Genomic DNA, 16741 nt, shown 5'->3' on the forward strand with positions numbered 1-16741 from the left:
CAGGCTCCCTGCCAAGCAGAGAGCCCGATGCGGGACTCGATCCCAGGACCCCGAGATCATGACCTGAGCCGAAGGCAGCGGCTTAACCCACTGAGCCACCCAGGCGCCCGAGGTAAGCAAAGATTTCTTAAATAAGATACCAAAAAGAAGGCTGATAAACAGACATTACAATTAAGTGCTGTTTGTGAAAAAAACTCCGCTAAAAAAAAAAAAAACAATTAAAAAAAAAAACCCTAAAATGCAAACCACAGACCATGAGAAAATATTTGCCATTTATACATGTGACAAAGGACTAATATCCAGAATATATAAAGAATTACAATTATTAACAGACAAAAAAAAATGCATTAGGAAAAAAGACAAAACACTTGAAAAGGTGTGTCACAAAAGATTCTATCCAAGTGTCCTATAAATATGTAAAAAAGGTAGTCAACCTCAAACGTCATCTGGGTAAAGCAAAATAAACCACAATGAGATATCACTACACATTTAGTTGAGTGACTACAACCGAATACAAGTATCAGTGAGGACACATGGCAGCTGAAATCTCATATGCTGCTAGTAGAAATATATTTTAATGTAACCATTTTGGAAAACTGGTCTTGTCTACTAAAGATGAACACATATTGTACGATCTAGCAATTCTCAGGTATCTGCCCACCAGAAAGCGCACACGTATGCACACCAAACTATATGTACAAACTTTCATATCAGTATTATGAATAGCAGTAGCCAAAAATTGGGAATAACTCTAATACCTAATAAAACTGTAGAATGGATTTAAAAAATTGTGGTAGAGGGGCGCCTGGGTGGCTCAGTGGGTAAAGCCTCTGTATTTGGCTCAGGTCATGATCCCAGAGTCCTGGGATCAAGCCCTACATCGGGCTCTCTGCTCAGCAGGGAGCCTGCTTCCCCCTTTCTCTGCCTGCCTGTCGGCCTACTTGTGATCTCTCTCTCTCTGTCAAATAAATAAGTAAAATCTTTAAAAAAACAAAAATTGTGGGGAGCCTGGGTGGCTCAGTGGGTTAAAGCCTCTGCCTTGGCTCAGGTCATGGTCCCAGGGTCCTGGGATGGAGCCCCGCATGGGGCTCTCCGCTCCGCGGGGAGCCTGCTTTCTTTTCTCTCTCTGCCTACTGTGATCTCTGTCGTCAAATAAATAAATAAAATCTTTAAAAAAAAAATCTACAAGAAAAAAAAAATTGTGGTAGAATCCTTACACCAGAAGGGCTAGTATCAAAATGATAGGAAATAAGTGTTAAGTGAGGCTGTGGAGAAAAAGGCACCTTCATGCACTGTTGGGGGGAATATAAATTCATGACCGCACTGTCAGAAACATGGAGATATGGAGCAACCTACGTGTCTATCAACAGATGTATGGATAAAAAAGATATGGTATATATGTATAATGGAATACTATACAGCTCTTAAAAAAGAATGAGATCTTGCCATTTGCAACAACATGGATAGACCTCTGAAAGTATTATGCTAAGTTAAATAAGTCAGACAGAAAGACGAATACCATGGGATTTCACTTATGTGTGGAATCTAAAAATATGAACAAAAAAAAAGCAGAAACAGATCCATAAAACACAGAACAAACTGGTGATTTCCAAAGCCGCAGGAGGTAGGAGACGGGCAAAATGGGTGAAGGGGATTGGGAGATACAAGCTTCCAGTTACAGAACATGTAAGTTATGGAGATGAAAGATACAGCATAGAGAATATAATCAATGGTGCTGTAATAGCATTGTATGGTGACCAACAGTAGCTACACTGTCGGCGAGCACAGCATTATCAATAGAGTTCTCCAATCACTATGGGGTATATACCTGAACTATTGTAATGTTGTGTGCGAACTATACTGCAATTAAAAAAATAAAAAGACCTTTAAGAAAATTGTGGTCTGGGGCACCTGGATGGCTCAGTGGGTTAAAGCCTCTGCCTTTGGCCTAGGTCATGATCTCAAGAGTCCTGGCATCAAGCCCCGCATTGGGCTCTCTGCTCAGCAGGAAACCTGCCCCCCCACCCCGCCTGCTGTTCTGCCTGCTTGTGATCTCTGTCTGTCAAATAAATAAATACAATACAATCTTTAAAAAAAAAAAAAAAAAGAAGCTACTTTAAAGAAAATTGTGGTCTAAGTATATAATGTCATATTGTATTCAGCAAAATGAATTAACTGTTATTATATGGAAAAGATTGATGAACCTCACAAACATAATGTTAAGTGAAATAAGCAAGGATCATGATTCTATTTATATAAAATTTAAAAACAGGCAAAACAAATTAATAGTAATATATAACAGGATGTTGATTACCATTGCAAGTAAAGGGCTAGCAACTCAGAGAGTGCTCAACAGTTGCCAACTCAGGCATTATAAATGTTCTATTTCTTGATTTAGGTTATATTACACAGATCTATTCTCTTTATGAAAATTCGGTAGGCTTTACAATTATCATGTGTACTTTTCTAAATGAACATCATAACTCAATAACTTTTCAGTTTTTTTTAAAGGATTTATTTATTTAGAAGAGAGACAGAGAGCATGAGTCGGGGAAGGGGCAGAGGCAGAGAAAGAGAGAGAAGCAGATGCCCTGCTGAGCAAGGAGCCCATGCATGGCTCAATCCCATGACCCTGGGATCAAGACCTGAGCCAAAGGCAAGCGCCCCACAACTTTTTAATTTTTTAAGTATACTTAATAGCTGCCTCTTCTGTATTTCCTACTATGCACATGTACTATTTTTATAATATTTATTTTTTAAAAAATTAATCGAATACAAATTGGAGAGATCTTATCTTAAAAGTCCTAGGAGTCTTAAGGTGAGACATGAATGTAACAGGACACAGAAAAGGTAACTACAACACTCCTCTAGCCAGACATATCTGAAGGAATATACTGAGATATGGAGACCACATTCTCAGAGCGACATTCAGAAAGTAGATTGTAACCTCAAGAATGGAAGAAGTTCTGGGGATCTAGAAACCATGTCATGAGACTTGACTAACAGGACAAGGGGCAGCTGACACTGAGAAGAGACATAGTAATATCCCAGCACCCTATGTCTAGCATATAGATGGTACCAAGAAACGTTTGGGGAATGAATGAATTAATGAATGAATTAAATCTAAGTCTTTAATATTTGAAAGGTTGTCAAATGGAATTAGGACAAGGATGATGAATGAATGAATAAATGAGTAAATTAAGTAAATGATATTATCATTCTTGATATATTTAAAGAACTGTCATATGTGCAATCCGGACTAGAGTTATATATGCTGTGCCTGAGGAAAGTTTCAAGATGAATGTAAAGAAGGTAAAGAAAAGCTCGAATTTCATTCTATTTGAAGAATTTTCTAGGGGCACCTGGCTGCTCAGTCTGAAGAGCACAAGACTCTTAATCTCAGGGTCATGAGTTCAAGCCCCATGCTGGGTACAGAGATTACTTAAAATAAGTAAATCAAATTAAAAAAAAAAAAAAACTTTTCTAACTGTAGGACATCCAAAAATGAAAGAAACAGTTAAGGCAGAAACTACATGCCTATCATTTGACTACATGACCGAGGCCCTCTTCAGCTTTAATATTCTTTGACTCTATAAAATATTATCTTTATATCTTTCTGCACAGCAAATAATTCACAAATACTTGAGTTATTTTTGAAAACAATATCAATTTTTTACTAAATGAAGATATATCACTTGCATACTATAAATCAAACTTTCACAGCTTTCATTGAAACATCATGACAAAGAACCTCTAGGTATTCAGAGTATCCAGCGAAAAAGCAGTTAAATCCAAAAAGAACAAAAACCATCACTGGTTACCTACAGAGGCCCTTTGCACAATCTTAAAGAAAAAAAAGAAAACCAAAACTGCATTTTCTACAATTCAAAGCACTGAAATCAGACTGGTCCTTTGCCATTAGTTTAATGAATCCTCCCCCCCACCCCCCGCAAAGTTAAAATTACTTCAGTAATTCTGTATAGAGTTGAATTCATTCCATTTCTACTCACTGACTAGAATCTACCAACTCCGGCATTTTAATATTTAAATTACTCCTAGCATAGTTCCACATTCATGTAACAATTCTTATCGTTTTCAAAGTACTTTCTCACATAATAACTTATTTGAGCCTCGTAAATGACCTGCAGGGAAGGGAGAGTTAGGATAATTAATCCCAGTTCTACAGATGAGAAAATGGAAATGACACATTAAATGACTGTCCCAATACGATCAATGAAACCAAAATCACAATCCAGTCTTTGCAGGTCACATTTTATTATTCATCTGGTATCCCATATGTTCATCAGTCCTAAGATAGAACTGATCAAAATTCTTCAAAGTAACAGTTATGGAATAAAAGGAGGTTCACTTCTTCACAAAGAGGAAGAAGATTGTTGCCAAAAAGAACACATGCTTAGTTAAATGAAATCAAAATTATATAAGGAATTTAGATTTCCAGTTTAAAATGTTTACCCAACTGCTGTGAGAAAAATGCACAATCAGGAAAAGCACATTTAATATTTCTAAAGGGCTGGATTAAAATTTCAGCTGTAAACTTCATTACTGTAATTAGATTTTTAATGCATATTTATTAAACATCCATTCAAATACTGTGTTCACAATTATTCATGAGTTATTTGTACATTTGTGTTGATTTTAACAAACTGTAAACAGTGGCCACTGACCAGAAATGTTCTCCTACAATGACAGAAGCCCATATTAAGGTCATAGGCAGCCCATTTATGCTCTATTATGTTCTAATAATACCCCAAATATAAATATTCAGCTGTTTTTTTGAAAACTGCAATGGTCATCAATGACCCAAAAAGTTAGACTTACCAGTGACATTAAAGACCTATGTTTAATTCAGTGATGAATAAACAAAGTGCAGAATAGAAGAAAATCAAATCTTAATTAAACTCTTTCTTTAGAAAAACAACATAAGCCATCATCAAGGAATGCATCACAAGATGATTTACTTTATTTATAAAAGGCTGATTTAGGGGCTTTAAAAGGGTGCTTTTGATTTAAATAGAAAAATTATGAAAATTAAAACTAAATGCTTGCTGGTTATCATTCTTTTCCTTTCGAAGCTGGTTAATCTTAATGTGCCAGTGTATAACTTTACAAAAGGAAAAAAATAGTACTTTAAATTTCATGATAACAAATCAGTAAAATACCGCCTAAAAATCTGAATAAAGCTATTCTGAAGTAATTATAGGCATGGCCTAGCATACTGAGTAACTCTTTAATATTCACCCTGTTCATACACTATTTAATAATGAGATCTAAGGGATCTATCTTCTTTCAAGTGCTAAAGAAAAATAACATTTTTTAGGTTCATTTAAATTTTTTATATACTCATACACATAAGAATTTTTTAATGGAATCTACATGGTTTACATTTAAGATGGAGTTGCATTATGAAGCTATGAAGGAACTATTCTAAGAATTACCTAGTCAGGCTTTAAAAGTTGTTGAAAACTGCTACCCGGGCAAGAATATGATAGAATAAGCCTAGAATGGGCTCCATGAAGAGAAGAAATAAGGGGGCAGGAGCAGGACAGTGAACAAAAGCTATGAAAAAGATTCTGGAGATTAAAATATCAGAACCTCCAAGAAAGTAGATGCAGAAACGGGATCTCAGTTGAGGACCTTAGGGAAGGAAGACCTAACACAGCAGGAAGAACAGACATATCGAAAAGGTTTTTTAAAGGAGAAATTAGAAAAAAACCTTAGTTACAGGTCAGTGAAAAATATGAGTGACCTAGGAAAACAAGTACTAGATACATTCAAGCAGAGGATAGATCACTTGTCAGAGAATTTATAGATGGAACATACTACTACACTGGGCCCAAGGCTGACCTTCCGGTTTCTAGAATCTTAACACCTACTATTTCTGCAGTACTTTTAGTAAAAAGACAAATCAAAGGATTTGATTTCAATATGATTTTCTTAAACAAAGAAAATCAAGCTCTTGAGGTATAAAGCAGTACTAATCTACAGTAGATCAATCACTCATCTCTGACAATCCTTCCTATCAGTTCTGTTCTTAGACCCACCCTTTTTTATCTGCCCCTCCAGCCCCTAGAACTACCTCTAGGGCACCAGCTTTGCCTATGGAATAAGCTGTGCTATGTTTTTTCAAACACTAATTGGAAAATAAATTATCATGAAGTTATCAGTCTCAGGAGTAGGCAAGAACATTCTTTTCTAATACAATAGATGTTAATGAAAATCCAAGAAACATGAACTTACACATAAGGGTATTCACCTAATTAGGTAGTAAAGTCCAAAGTCCATTTTCTTAACCACTAATATATACTAACAATAAATTATACCAATTCATATGGCTGAGGTACATTAGTTTCATATCAATGCCTAATCGAGATCTCCTGTATATATATAGTAAAGAGGTTGTGGAACCAAGGGTGAACATGAGTCATCGTTTAATAAAGACACCTAAAAATACAACATTGAGATACAGAAAGACACTCTGGAAAAAAATCACAAGATGCAGCTCTAACAGTACCTTGCCTCCATGAAACAATTTATTTACAAAAGCTAGCTTAAATAAAATAGAATTTTCAGATATGCTAATGTTCAATTTTAGAAAACCCTAGGAACATTCTCCTCTTTGGTTTCTCCTCTAGTTTTCCTATGACCTCTCTTAATGTTCTCCGACAAGGTCATGTTCTTCTCATAAAATGTCAGTTTTATTGACCAAGGACTCACGGTCAGGGTTTTCTCCTTTTCTCTCTACAAATATTCCCAGGCTAGTTCTTCCATTCTCATAGCTCTTGACACCTCATTTTTCCTTTTTTAGTCTCAGACCCCCATATTTCCTACAACTAATTAAACTTAATTATCCAGAACTGTCATAACCAACTCAAATTTAACAAGTCCAGAAAGGAAGCTCTCCCTAAAATGCCTCTGGCCCTACTTTTTGTGTGTTTGATTTGTTTACCTTGATGGATGGTAATGCCATCAAATTACCCAAACTAGGAAACCTAAGTTGATCCTAACTCTTCTCTTTCCTTGTCTCACCCAAAGCCTGGCAACTCTATCGAAGAACAGTCTCTGAAGCCCCTCCCTTGCTGCCCTGTTTCCCACCTCACCACAGCAGTAATTCAGGCTATGAACCGCTCTCTCCAGAACTACAACTTCCTTCTAAACCACCACCGAGTTTCCAGTATCCCCCACCCAGGCATTCCCAATCTGCATTTCAGGCAGCAACAGGAAAAACCATGCTAAAACCAATACGACAACTTTTCTTCTTATAAAACCTCCACCAGCACCCTGCTGAGCCTAGACATCTTCGCGCACTATACAGGACTTTTAAGCAGATCCAGGCCACCTTCCCAGCTTCATCTCTAGCTGCTCTCCCTGAGGGCCCCTAATCCAGTAAAAGGGCCATCTATAGCCCACTTCTACACTTGTGCTGCCACACCCTCCCCTCTCCAAGCAGAGCCGCTTTCACTCCACAGTCCTGCAACACTTAAGATGAGTTTACATGACAGGCTATCAATGTCCATTGTTATATTAAGGAGCTAGACAACAATGGTGAAGTGTGTGGTTCTGGAGCAAAAAGTACCTGGGTTCACATCCCAGTTGGGTGACCATGCCTCTTTATCCATCTATGAGACAGAGGTAACTAGTATTTTACAGGGCTTTTATGAAGATTAAATTATGGAAGAGAAAGAAACTGCTAGCAGATCACGTGGAACACAGAAAGAGGTCCATAAATGTTAGCTATTATCATTTCATCGCTCTTCCAAGACTGTGAACTATTCAAGGGCTGGGACTCAATTTCATTCACTTCCCCGACCACCACCACCACCACCACCACCACCGCCACCACCATACACACACACACACACACACACACACACACACACACACACACACACTTAATACAAGGCTTCAACTGAATTAGCCAATTTGAGGCATTTCCCACCCACACCATGGCCATTCTAATCTCTAATGTTTCCTCTTCACTATTTGGAAGTTGAACAACCATTACATTAAATGAAGATACACTTAGGCCGAAAAGAAAATGGGCAATAAAATAAAATTTGAGCATCTATACTTAAAATATAGGACACCAAATTTCAATTCAAATTTTTTAAAGCATTTTTCCAAAGATTTTATTTATCTATTTGAGAGAAAGAGAGTGCGTATTTCCAGTACACAAGCAGGCAGAGCAGCAGGCAGAGGGAGAGGGAGAAGTAGGCTCCCTGCTGAGCAAGGAGCCCAGCTGGGGCTCCATCCCAGGACCCTGGGGGATCATGACCTGAGTCGAAGGCAGACGCTCAACCGAGCCAGCGAGGTGACCCTCAATTTAAATTTTTAATAAACTAATGAAAAGGGCACCCAGGTAGCTCAGTAGGTTAAGCATCTGACTTCGGCTGGGGTTGTGATCTGGGATCAAGCAGGCTCCCTACTCAGCTCAGCGGGAACCTCCTTCTCCCTCTCCCTCTGTCTGCCACTCCCCCTGCTTGGACTCTCTCTGTGAAATAAATAAAATCTTGGGAAAAACAAAAACAAAAAAATAATGGAAATATACATATCCCCAAATGGAATTCATAATGTTCTATTTCCTAAGGAATTTAAATTAGGCAACCAGGTAAGCTGATTTGCATGAAGAGCTTTTTAGGACCCCTAAATTCTTCATAGTTCGGCTTCCCAAACATCTTGGAGCCAAGGCTGGCACTAAAGCTTAGATGAGACATAAAAACAATGAACATGCTCTTCCTTTCCCCTCATTCCTTTCCTTGGTCTATTTCCTTCTTCTGTTTAACATTAAGTCAATGTTTCCCTCACATTACACTGTAGTAAAGGATGGACTTGAAAAAATGAAAAAAATGCAAATATAAATGTAAACAGTAAATATTCCCCCCAAAATTGAGGGATACAAGGCCCATTTTAAAATTGAACTCTAAATACTGAAAAGCATTTCAACTTAAATTTTTTTATTTAAAGAGAGGGAGGGAGTACCTTTACTTACAATTAAATCAATCTCTACCTTAACTGTATTTTCATTAAATCTCTAACCCTAAAACTGGCTAGATTTGAATATAGGAGGCAGTATTATAACAACGCATGTTCACCTGTCCAATGCCCAGCAAAGACCACCACTGAGGTACCAAGTATGTAGCAACAAAAGGGTTTATTAAAGATGGAGCCAAACAAGGAAACAGGACAGCAAGCCTCAAATCCGCCTCTCCAGAGGAGGAGAGAAGGAAATTTAAAGGCAAGGGAAAAAAGGTCTGGGTATAACGTTGCTGCTGCACTTTTTAGGCTACAACTGCAATTAGTCCCATTAACCCTTTGGTTACTGGTTTCAATCCCCACTTTTGATCATTCCTCATTCTTGAGAGAAATGGGACAATGACCATTCTAGTTACTTTCTGCTGACACAGAAGTAAAAATCAGGGTTAGAGGAATGGAACCTTTCTGCAGCAATCTAGAAATATTCTTTAGCTCCAGGTTGAAACCCAAAATCCTACATTACCAAGGTGTGTGTACTTTGGTTATTAGTTTTTGTACTATATTTTATCAAGACCTCAGGAGAGATTTGTTGTAACCAACCAGCTTGTAGTACTTGTGGATTTCTTCAGACCAGCTCCCCTAAAAAGTATTTTCAGGTCCATCAAAGGCTTGCCAGTCCAAACAGGGCTCTTTTTGATGTTCTCCTTGTGACAGGGTATAGGGAACCTGTGGACTCTTATAATTTGAGTGTAACGAATCCACGGCTTAATTCTCTTTAGTTTCACTAAAGAATGGGTGGTCACCAGTACTTTATAAGATCCTGTCTTCTAATGAGGATGGAGCTGGCCCTCCAAGTGCTTTTTCTTCCAGGTCCTTAATACCATCAAGTCTCCAAGATTCAGGCAGTGTAAAAGCACAAACAAACAAAACTTTGTCTAGAAACAAACTTACACGGTAATATTCAATTCCCTAACATAAGCCTCATCAGGAACTCCTAAGTCATGAAGAGTGTAGAGTCTTCCATATAACATCGCATGAGGGCCTAAACCAAGCCTACTTCTAGGGGCCACTCTTACCCAAAGCAGAGAAGCAAGCAAGGCTTCTTCTCAAGTTAAGTTGGTTTCTTGGCATATTTTTGCCAAAGTTCATTTTTTTCTGTTTTTCCAATTGGTTGGCTTCTCCAGAAAGCATGTAATTTCCACTGAATGGCCAAGGCACTGAACACTACTTGTATGATTTTTGCCACAGATGCCACTCCATTGTTGCTCTGAATTGTTAATGACCTGGCAATAACCTTACTTAAAAGTGTTTTTGACAAGGCACCTAGATGTCTCAATCAGTTAAGTGTCTGCCTTCGTTTGGCTCAGGTCATGATCCCAGGGTCCTGGGATGGCATCCTGCAACATCGGGCTCCCCACTCTGCGGAAATCTGCTTCTCCCTTTGCCCCTCCTCCCACTTATTTTCTCAATCTCTCAATTTCTTTCAAATACATAAATCTTTTTTTTAAGTGTTTTTGACAATTTCTGAGGTCTCCTCTGAATAGCATGGAAAAGCTTCAGCACAATTTGTAAAGGTGTCTACAAAGACTAAGAAATATTGAAAATTACCTGTTGTTTTTGGCATAATAGTCTTTGGCATAAAGTCTACCTGCCGATTTTCTCCAGGTTCGGTACCTCTAAATTGTATACCTTTTAGAACTGGTGGGGGCCAATTTTAGAATGGTTTTTAGCACAAATGTCACATTTTTTAATGGTGCTGTGAAAAGTGGGACCCACAATATACCTATGGATCCACTTAAGAGTAGTATCTTGGGGTCCCTGGGTGGCTCAATGGTTTTAAGCCTCTGCTTTCGGCTCAGGTCATGATCCTTGGGTCCTGGGATGGAGCCCCGCATTGAGCCCCACATCAGGCTCTCTGCTCAGTGGGGAGCCCACTTCCCCACCCTCCTCCCCCGCCGCCTGCCTTTCAGCCTACTTGTGATCTCTGTCAAATAAATAAATAAAATTAAAAAAAAAAAAAGAGTTGTATTTTAACTATAACGGGTGTTTTGGAGAATATGGTTAATCATTTCTTCCATAAGATGTTCTGGGATAAGGATTCATTTTAGCTCCAACAGGCTTTAGTGCCAATATCATATCCAAATTCCCAATCCTTAAAAAATAAAAAAGAAAGAAAATTTTTTTAAAATTCTCATTTCTTGCTCTTTTGAGGTCCTCCCAGGAAAACTGGGTTGATATTTAGTTGAACCCATGTCTGGCACTAAAGTCATTACAAAAGGTTTTTGGAGTCTTTGCCAAACTGGCAGCTTAATCTGCCTATTGTTCCCTTGAGCAATCAGTCCAATTTCTGGTGTCCTCAGCAATGGACAATAGTTGATGGTCACCACTGCATCCAGCTCTTCATTGTCTTTGATCCATAAAACTGCTCCCCATCCATAAACATATCTCCATCAGGAACGAAGGACTCTCAGCTGTAGGAAGGCTCCCGAAAGTCCCCAGCTCTCAGACACCATCAGGATTGTCTTGACTGAAGACAGCTGGCTGCCTTACCACGGGTATGCCCTCTTCCCAAGTGGTCATATCCAATCACTGTTACAAAAGTCCAGCCCTTTTGTCTCAATTTAGGATGGTTCTGAAGGATAACCAACTTTTGGAACTCCTCAAGAGAATCAGTTAAGGCTTCTGCTGATATCATATCACCGCTCAACTTCTGCCTACTCTTGTTCTTTTATGCTCCCTTCTCTTTTTCCGGTGTTAATCACTAACAAACTTCTTAAATACTATTCTCCATAATTAATCTCCACAAAAAAACTAATCCCCACAGAATTCCTTTCCAAAAATTCCCTTCTCACAAACTTCTAAAACTTTACTTCTCACAACATCTCACAATTTTACTTTTCACATTCAGATTTTGTCCTCTTTGGGTAACCAGGCTCACTTTCCTGGCATATAGAGTTGTTACCCTTATTATTTCCAGCAGTCTTAATTACATCTGTTAAAAGTACTTACATCTGCTTATTTGTTCTTAGATCACCCATACAACTTAATAAGAACAAGTTCTTAAAACTCTAACAAATTTTGCAATGGTGATAACATGAGTTTATTTGACTTTCGGTAAAGACAGGCAGAATAAAACCTTTACATTTAATGCTGACAATTCTAAAGACGTGCCCCTTTTATTTAAACCAATAACCTTGAATTAGTCTTAATACTGAATGTTTTCCAAGATCATGTGAACATAAAAAACAGCTGGGTTAGTTTCCATCTTTCTCAGTTTTAGAATGCCCAATTCTTACAAGTGCTTGCCTTGGAACCAACTAAATAAAGCTCTTCCACAAAATTAATTTTAGCAATAACACCCAGAGGTAGAGAAAATATCTCACTTTTACAACACACAAGGACACACAAATACACAAGATGCAAACAAAATCCTAAAGGTCCAATTTCTAGATATCCCCCTTTTACAACACAAATCTAATTGCAAGATGGTATTATAATTAATGGACGCAGCCAAGCAGTGTTGCCAAAAAGGACTGCCCATTTTTGGAGAATACAGGCCAAAGGGCTGCATGTGGAGATGGAATTGTCAGTTCCCATTTTCCAATTAGAACACAGCTTGTTTTATTCTAAAATACCAAAAGCTTTAGCAACAACAACAACAAAAAAATGAAGCCCAGAGTACCTCTGCGAACATCGTTCCTCCCCAAAAGTTGGGGCTCTACAAACTGAACCAAATGGTTCCCTAGCCAAGCCTTTTCTTAAGAAAAGGAGACTAAGGGAACCAAAACCCACTATTTGAAGGCAACTGAATGGGAGGAGAAATCTGAGAGCCAAACTAAATAGGAGGAAGAAATAAACTCACATGCCATCACACATGAAATACTACTCACCAAGAGACATCTGTCCAAATTGAATCCAAGGAAACGTTTCCCTGCCACAAAGGTTAAATGAGGTGCTGAAAGTCAAAGGTACCCAGCTGGGATGGGGCCCCAGGGACAGTCCCTAGGGCAAAGAACCTGGGCAGCTGCTTGGACTTGTCACCAGGCCGCCCTCGCCAACTACGGGCTAACAAACCACCCACAGGCAGGCAAAGAACTCCTGGCCAGCTTGACAAATCTGTAACAAAACCCAAGTTTGGCTGCCCAATGTGCAGCAAAGACAATCACTGAGAATCAAGTAGGCAGCAGGAAAAGGGTTTACTGGAGAGGCAGGCAAATGAGAAGATGGGAGAACAAGCCTCAAATCCACATCTCTGAAGTAGGAGGGAAATTTAAAGGCAAATGAGAAAGGTTTAGAGGAAAAGTTGCAGCTGCAATTAGTTCCATTAACCCTTTGGTTTCTGGTGAGTTCTGAAATTCTAAGAGATAATTCTGAAAGCAACGATATCTTGATTTAATTTTTTAAAAATACGAGTACAGGTTAATAGCAAAGCCTTTATGGTCAGATGTAAATCCAAGTATAGCCTTTACTTGAAGCCAAAAGTTATGACATTTCACTAGCTATATAACTTCTGCAACCTTGGATCCATCATCCCCAAAATGAGGATAATAAGAATTAAATAAGATAGTGTAGAAAGCACTTGGCATACTGCATGCAACAGAATAAGCATTCAGTAAATTTTATGTTATTATGATGACATTCCTTAAATCTTAAATTTTCATAAATTATGGTACATGCATTGAATAGAATTCTATTTTAACCATCTAAAATAAAGCAATTCTATGAGGCACCTGGGTGGCTCAGTCATTAGGCGTCTGCCTTTAGCTCAGGCCATGATCCCAGGGTCCTGGGATGGAGCCTGGCATCAGGCTCCCTGCTCAGTGGGAAGCCTGTTTCTCCCTCTCCCACTCCCCCTGCTTCTTTCTATTCCCTCTCTGGCTGTCTCTCTCTGTGTCAAATAAATTAAAAAATTTTTTTAAGTTAAATAAAAAAATAAATAAAATGAGGCAGTTCTAGGAGTGCCTGGGTAGCTCTATTAAGCAACTGCCTTCAACTCAGGTCATGATCATGGGGTCCTGGGATGGAGCCCCATATCGGACTCCCAGCTGTGTGTAGAGCCTGCTTCTCCTTCTCCCGCTTGCCACACCCCCTGCTTATGCTGTCAAATGAATTAATTTTTAAAAATAAAATAAAATAAGGCAGTTCTCTATGTATTGATATGTAATGATTTCTAAGATATACTAAACAAAAAATAAAAGAAAAGTACAGGAGGATATGTATGTTACCACTTTTTAAAATACAGACACTTACTTATATACATACATATTTGTTCATACAGAGACTGTCCCGAAGAATACATAAGAAACTAATATTAGAGGTTGCCTCTAGGGAGGAAAACTACTAAGGGATAGGGGCGGAACATTTTACCATATTTTTTCTTGTATCATTTGCTTTTATTACCTGTTTCACAAATTTAAAAAAAAAATAAAGTTTATATTATGACCCAACCCTTATGATATCAAAAATATCCCATTATATATAGTAAGTGAATTATGCTAAACTTTACAGAAAAATCTAAGGTGACTTAATCAGAGTTCTAGTATTAATTTCAACTTTATTGATGGTAATAATTAAAGACTGATAGGGTTTTAGCCAGATAAGCCAATGAGAAGGGGTGCTGGAGTTAAGAAAAAAGAAAACATAAGTATGCTTGGAAAAGACAATAAGAATAACATTCATTCGTTCAGGAAATAGACCTTAAGGGTCAGGCGCCAAACACTGCGCCAAGTGCTGAGCAAACAAGACACTTGGTCCTTGCTTTTGAGTATCCCGCAGTTTAATGGGACTATGTGAATACAGCAGCAAAATCAGCACTCCTGAACACTTAGTTACTCGCAACATATGACCATTCACTCATGAACACGTAATGATTTGAATGAATGAGTGGAGCAAGCCTAGTGACAAAATACACCCCACTGAAGCCTCTAGTGACCTGAAAAGAACAAGAACTGATTCCTCAATCTGAGAATACTTGAACACCTGCATTCCCAGAACCCCCGAGAGCCAGCCTGGCCGGCAGAAGTCTGAGGTTTGGCTTTTAGATGCCTTGCAGGGTCACCATTCGGGAGAGCAGGGAAGGCGAACTATAAGGGTCCCCAGTCCCCTATCCCACAGTTGCACCCCTTCAGCCAGGCACTCCCGCAACTGGGCTCAGCAGGTGTTAACTCTAACTGCCTGAAGGGAACAAACTCTTAGTGGACCTCTGACCTCCAAATGAAAGCCGTCCTGGGTCAGCTTCCTCAGTACTCAGGGCTCCTTCATCAGCTGCCAGACAGGATAAGAGAGACTGAAACTCCTCTCTCCAAGGGCCCCTAGCTCCAAAAATCGTGAAACCAGGAGGCAACTGGGCAAAAACAGAGTAGGGAGGGTAACTGACCCGAGGCTTCCCCGTTCATTTGCAGTGGGCTTGGCCTACTCATGGCACAGTCACTGACCTTTCCAAAGGGTGTTTCCAGGGGCGGTGGCCGGAGGGGCGAGAGCTGCAGCCCGGGCCCCGCACCCAATACATCTCCCTCTCAGCCGGCTCTGCACTAAGCGCAGGGTAACCAAGGGCGACCAGGAGGCCGCCATCTTGAGATCTGTACAAGGGAAGAGGAAAACTTTATTGAAACCCAAAACAGAAACGGTGGCACGGACAAATAAAGACGTGCTCACAGAAGGCTACCCCCAGAGAATGAAAGGGAGCCAGATGAAGGACCGAACCTCTACTACCGAGAGGGCTGGCTAGACTCCCTTCCGTCCTTCCGGGCGCCTCCAGGCCGAACTACGACTCCCAGCATGCAGTGCGGCAGCGCCGTGGGCGGAGGGGAGCCGGGGAAGGATGGGCTCTGGGGGAGGGCAGTCCTGCTCCCAGCGCCGGCCAAAATTCCCGGCAAAGGATCCCAAAACGTTTCGGGGAGTTGGAACGTGATTATGATGTGTAGTCACGTAACCCCTGAGTCTTCTCAGTTTAAGTACTTGACCGAGATTTCGAGACCTAAATAAAATGTGGGTGACCCACTGGGCAATCATATTTTAAGAAAAAATTGATGTTACCTGGTCTCATTCCTTAAATGGTAGCCCTAATTTTTTACCTCCAGCGCCCAACTCATCTTTGGCAGAGTATCTGAAATGTGCTCCTTCCACTTTTACTTTCTATATTTGAAAAGCATAAATCACTTTCAATATGGTATGCACTCAAATGTTTTTTTTTTTTTTTTAAGATTTTATTTTTTTATTTGGCAGAGATCACAAGTAGGCAGAGAGACAGGCAGAAAGAGCGCGGAAGGGAAACAGGCTCCCTGCTGAGCAGAGAGCCGGACCGACCGCGGACTCGATCCCAGGACACTGGGATCATGACCTGAGCCGAAGGCAGAGGCTTTAACCCACTGAGCCACCCAGGCGCCCCTCAAATGTTTTTAAATTATTTATAACTGTCATGGGAAAGCCAGTGGCCCGAGATGGACAATTAGTAGATGGAGTGGCCATGGGATAGTGTATTCAAAAACGAAATCCTAAGTGGATGCCCTAATTTGAATAAACAAAAAAATATTTGAGTTAGTATAAGTGCATTGAGAATACAAACTGGTGTCCAGAAGAGGCTGGCGATCCAGGATGAGGGATGAAAAAAGCAACAAAAGATTCTACAAGATGTTGTGGAATCAATGAAAGGAGAGCACTTTGGGAAATCAGGAAGGACTTCTGGTAGCTTTGATTTTATTTTATTTTTTTAAGATTTTATTTATTATTTGACAGAGAGAGATCACAAGTA

General features: G+C 39.5%; 1 protein-coding gene across 6 annotated transcripts in view; it reads right to left on the reverse strand.

The window, feature by feature from the left end:
• Positions 1-15957, reverse strand: part of AFG1L (AFG1 like ATPase) — a 220742-nt gene extending 204785 nt beyond the window's left edge. For 3 of the 6 annotated variants that reach the window (XR_014312179.1, XR_014312180.1, XM_082732075.1), the window contains exons 1-2: positions 15694-15957; positions 15426-15569 (exon numbers count right to left, since the gene is read on the reverse strand). Coding sequence is in view for 4 of the 6 variants with exons in the window: in XM_082732075.1 (XP_082588201.1) it covers positions 15426-15561 (136 nt within the window). In the remaining 2 variants the exon portion in view is untranslated. Of the gene's footprint in view, positions 1-15425 lie in introns of all 6 variants that reach the window. The other 3 variants (XM_082732072.1, XM_082732074.1, XM_082732073.1) reach the window with 2 other exon arrangements.
• Between the last annotated feature and the right edge of the window lie 784 nt (positions 15958-16741).

Source organism: Mustela nivalis, assembly GCF_964662115.1.
Source record: "Mustela nivalis genome assembly, chromosome: 5".
NCBI classification, from domain to species: domain Eukaryota; kingdom Metazoa; phylum Chordata; class Mammalia; order Carnivora; family Mustelidae; genus Mustela; species Mustela nivalis.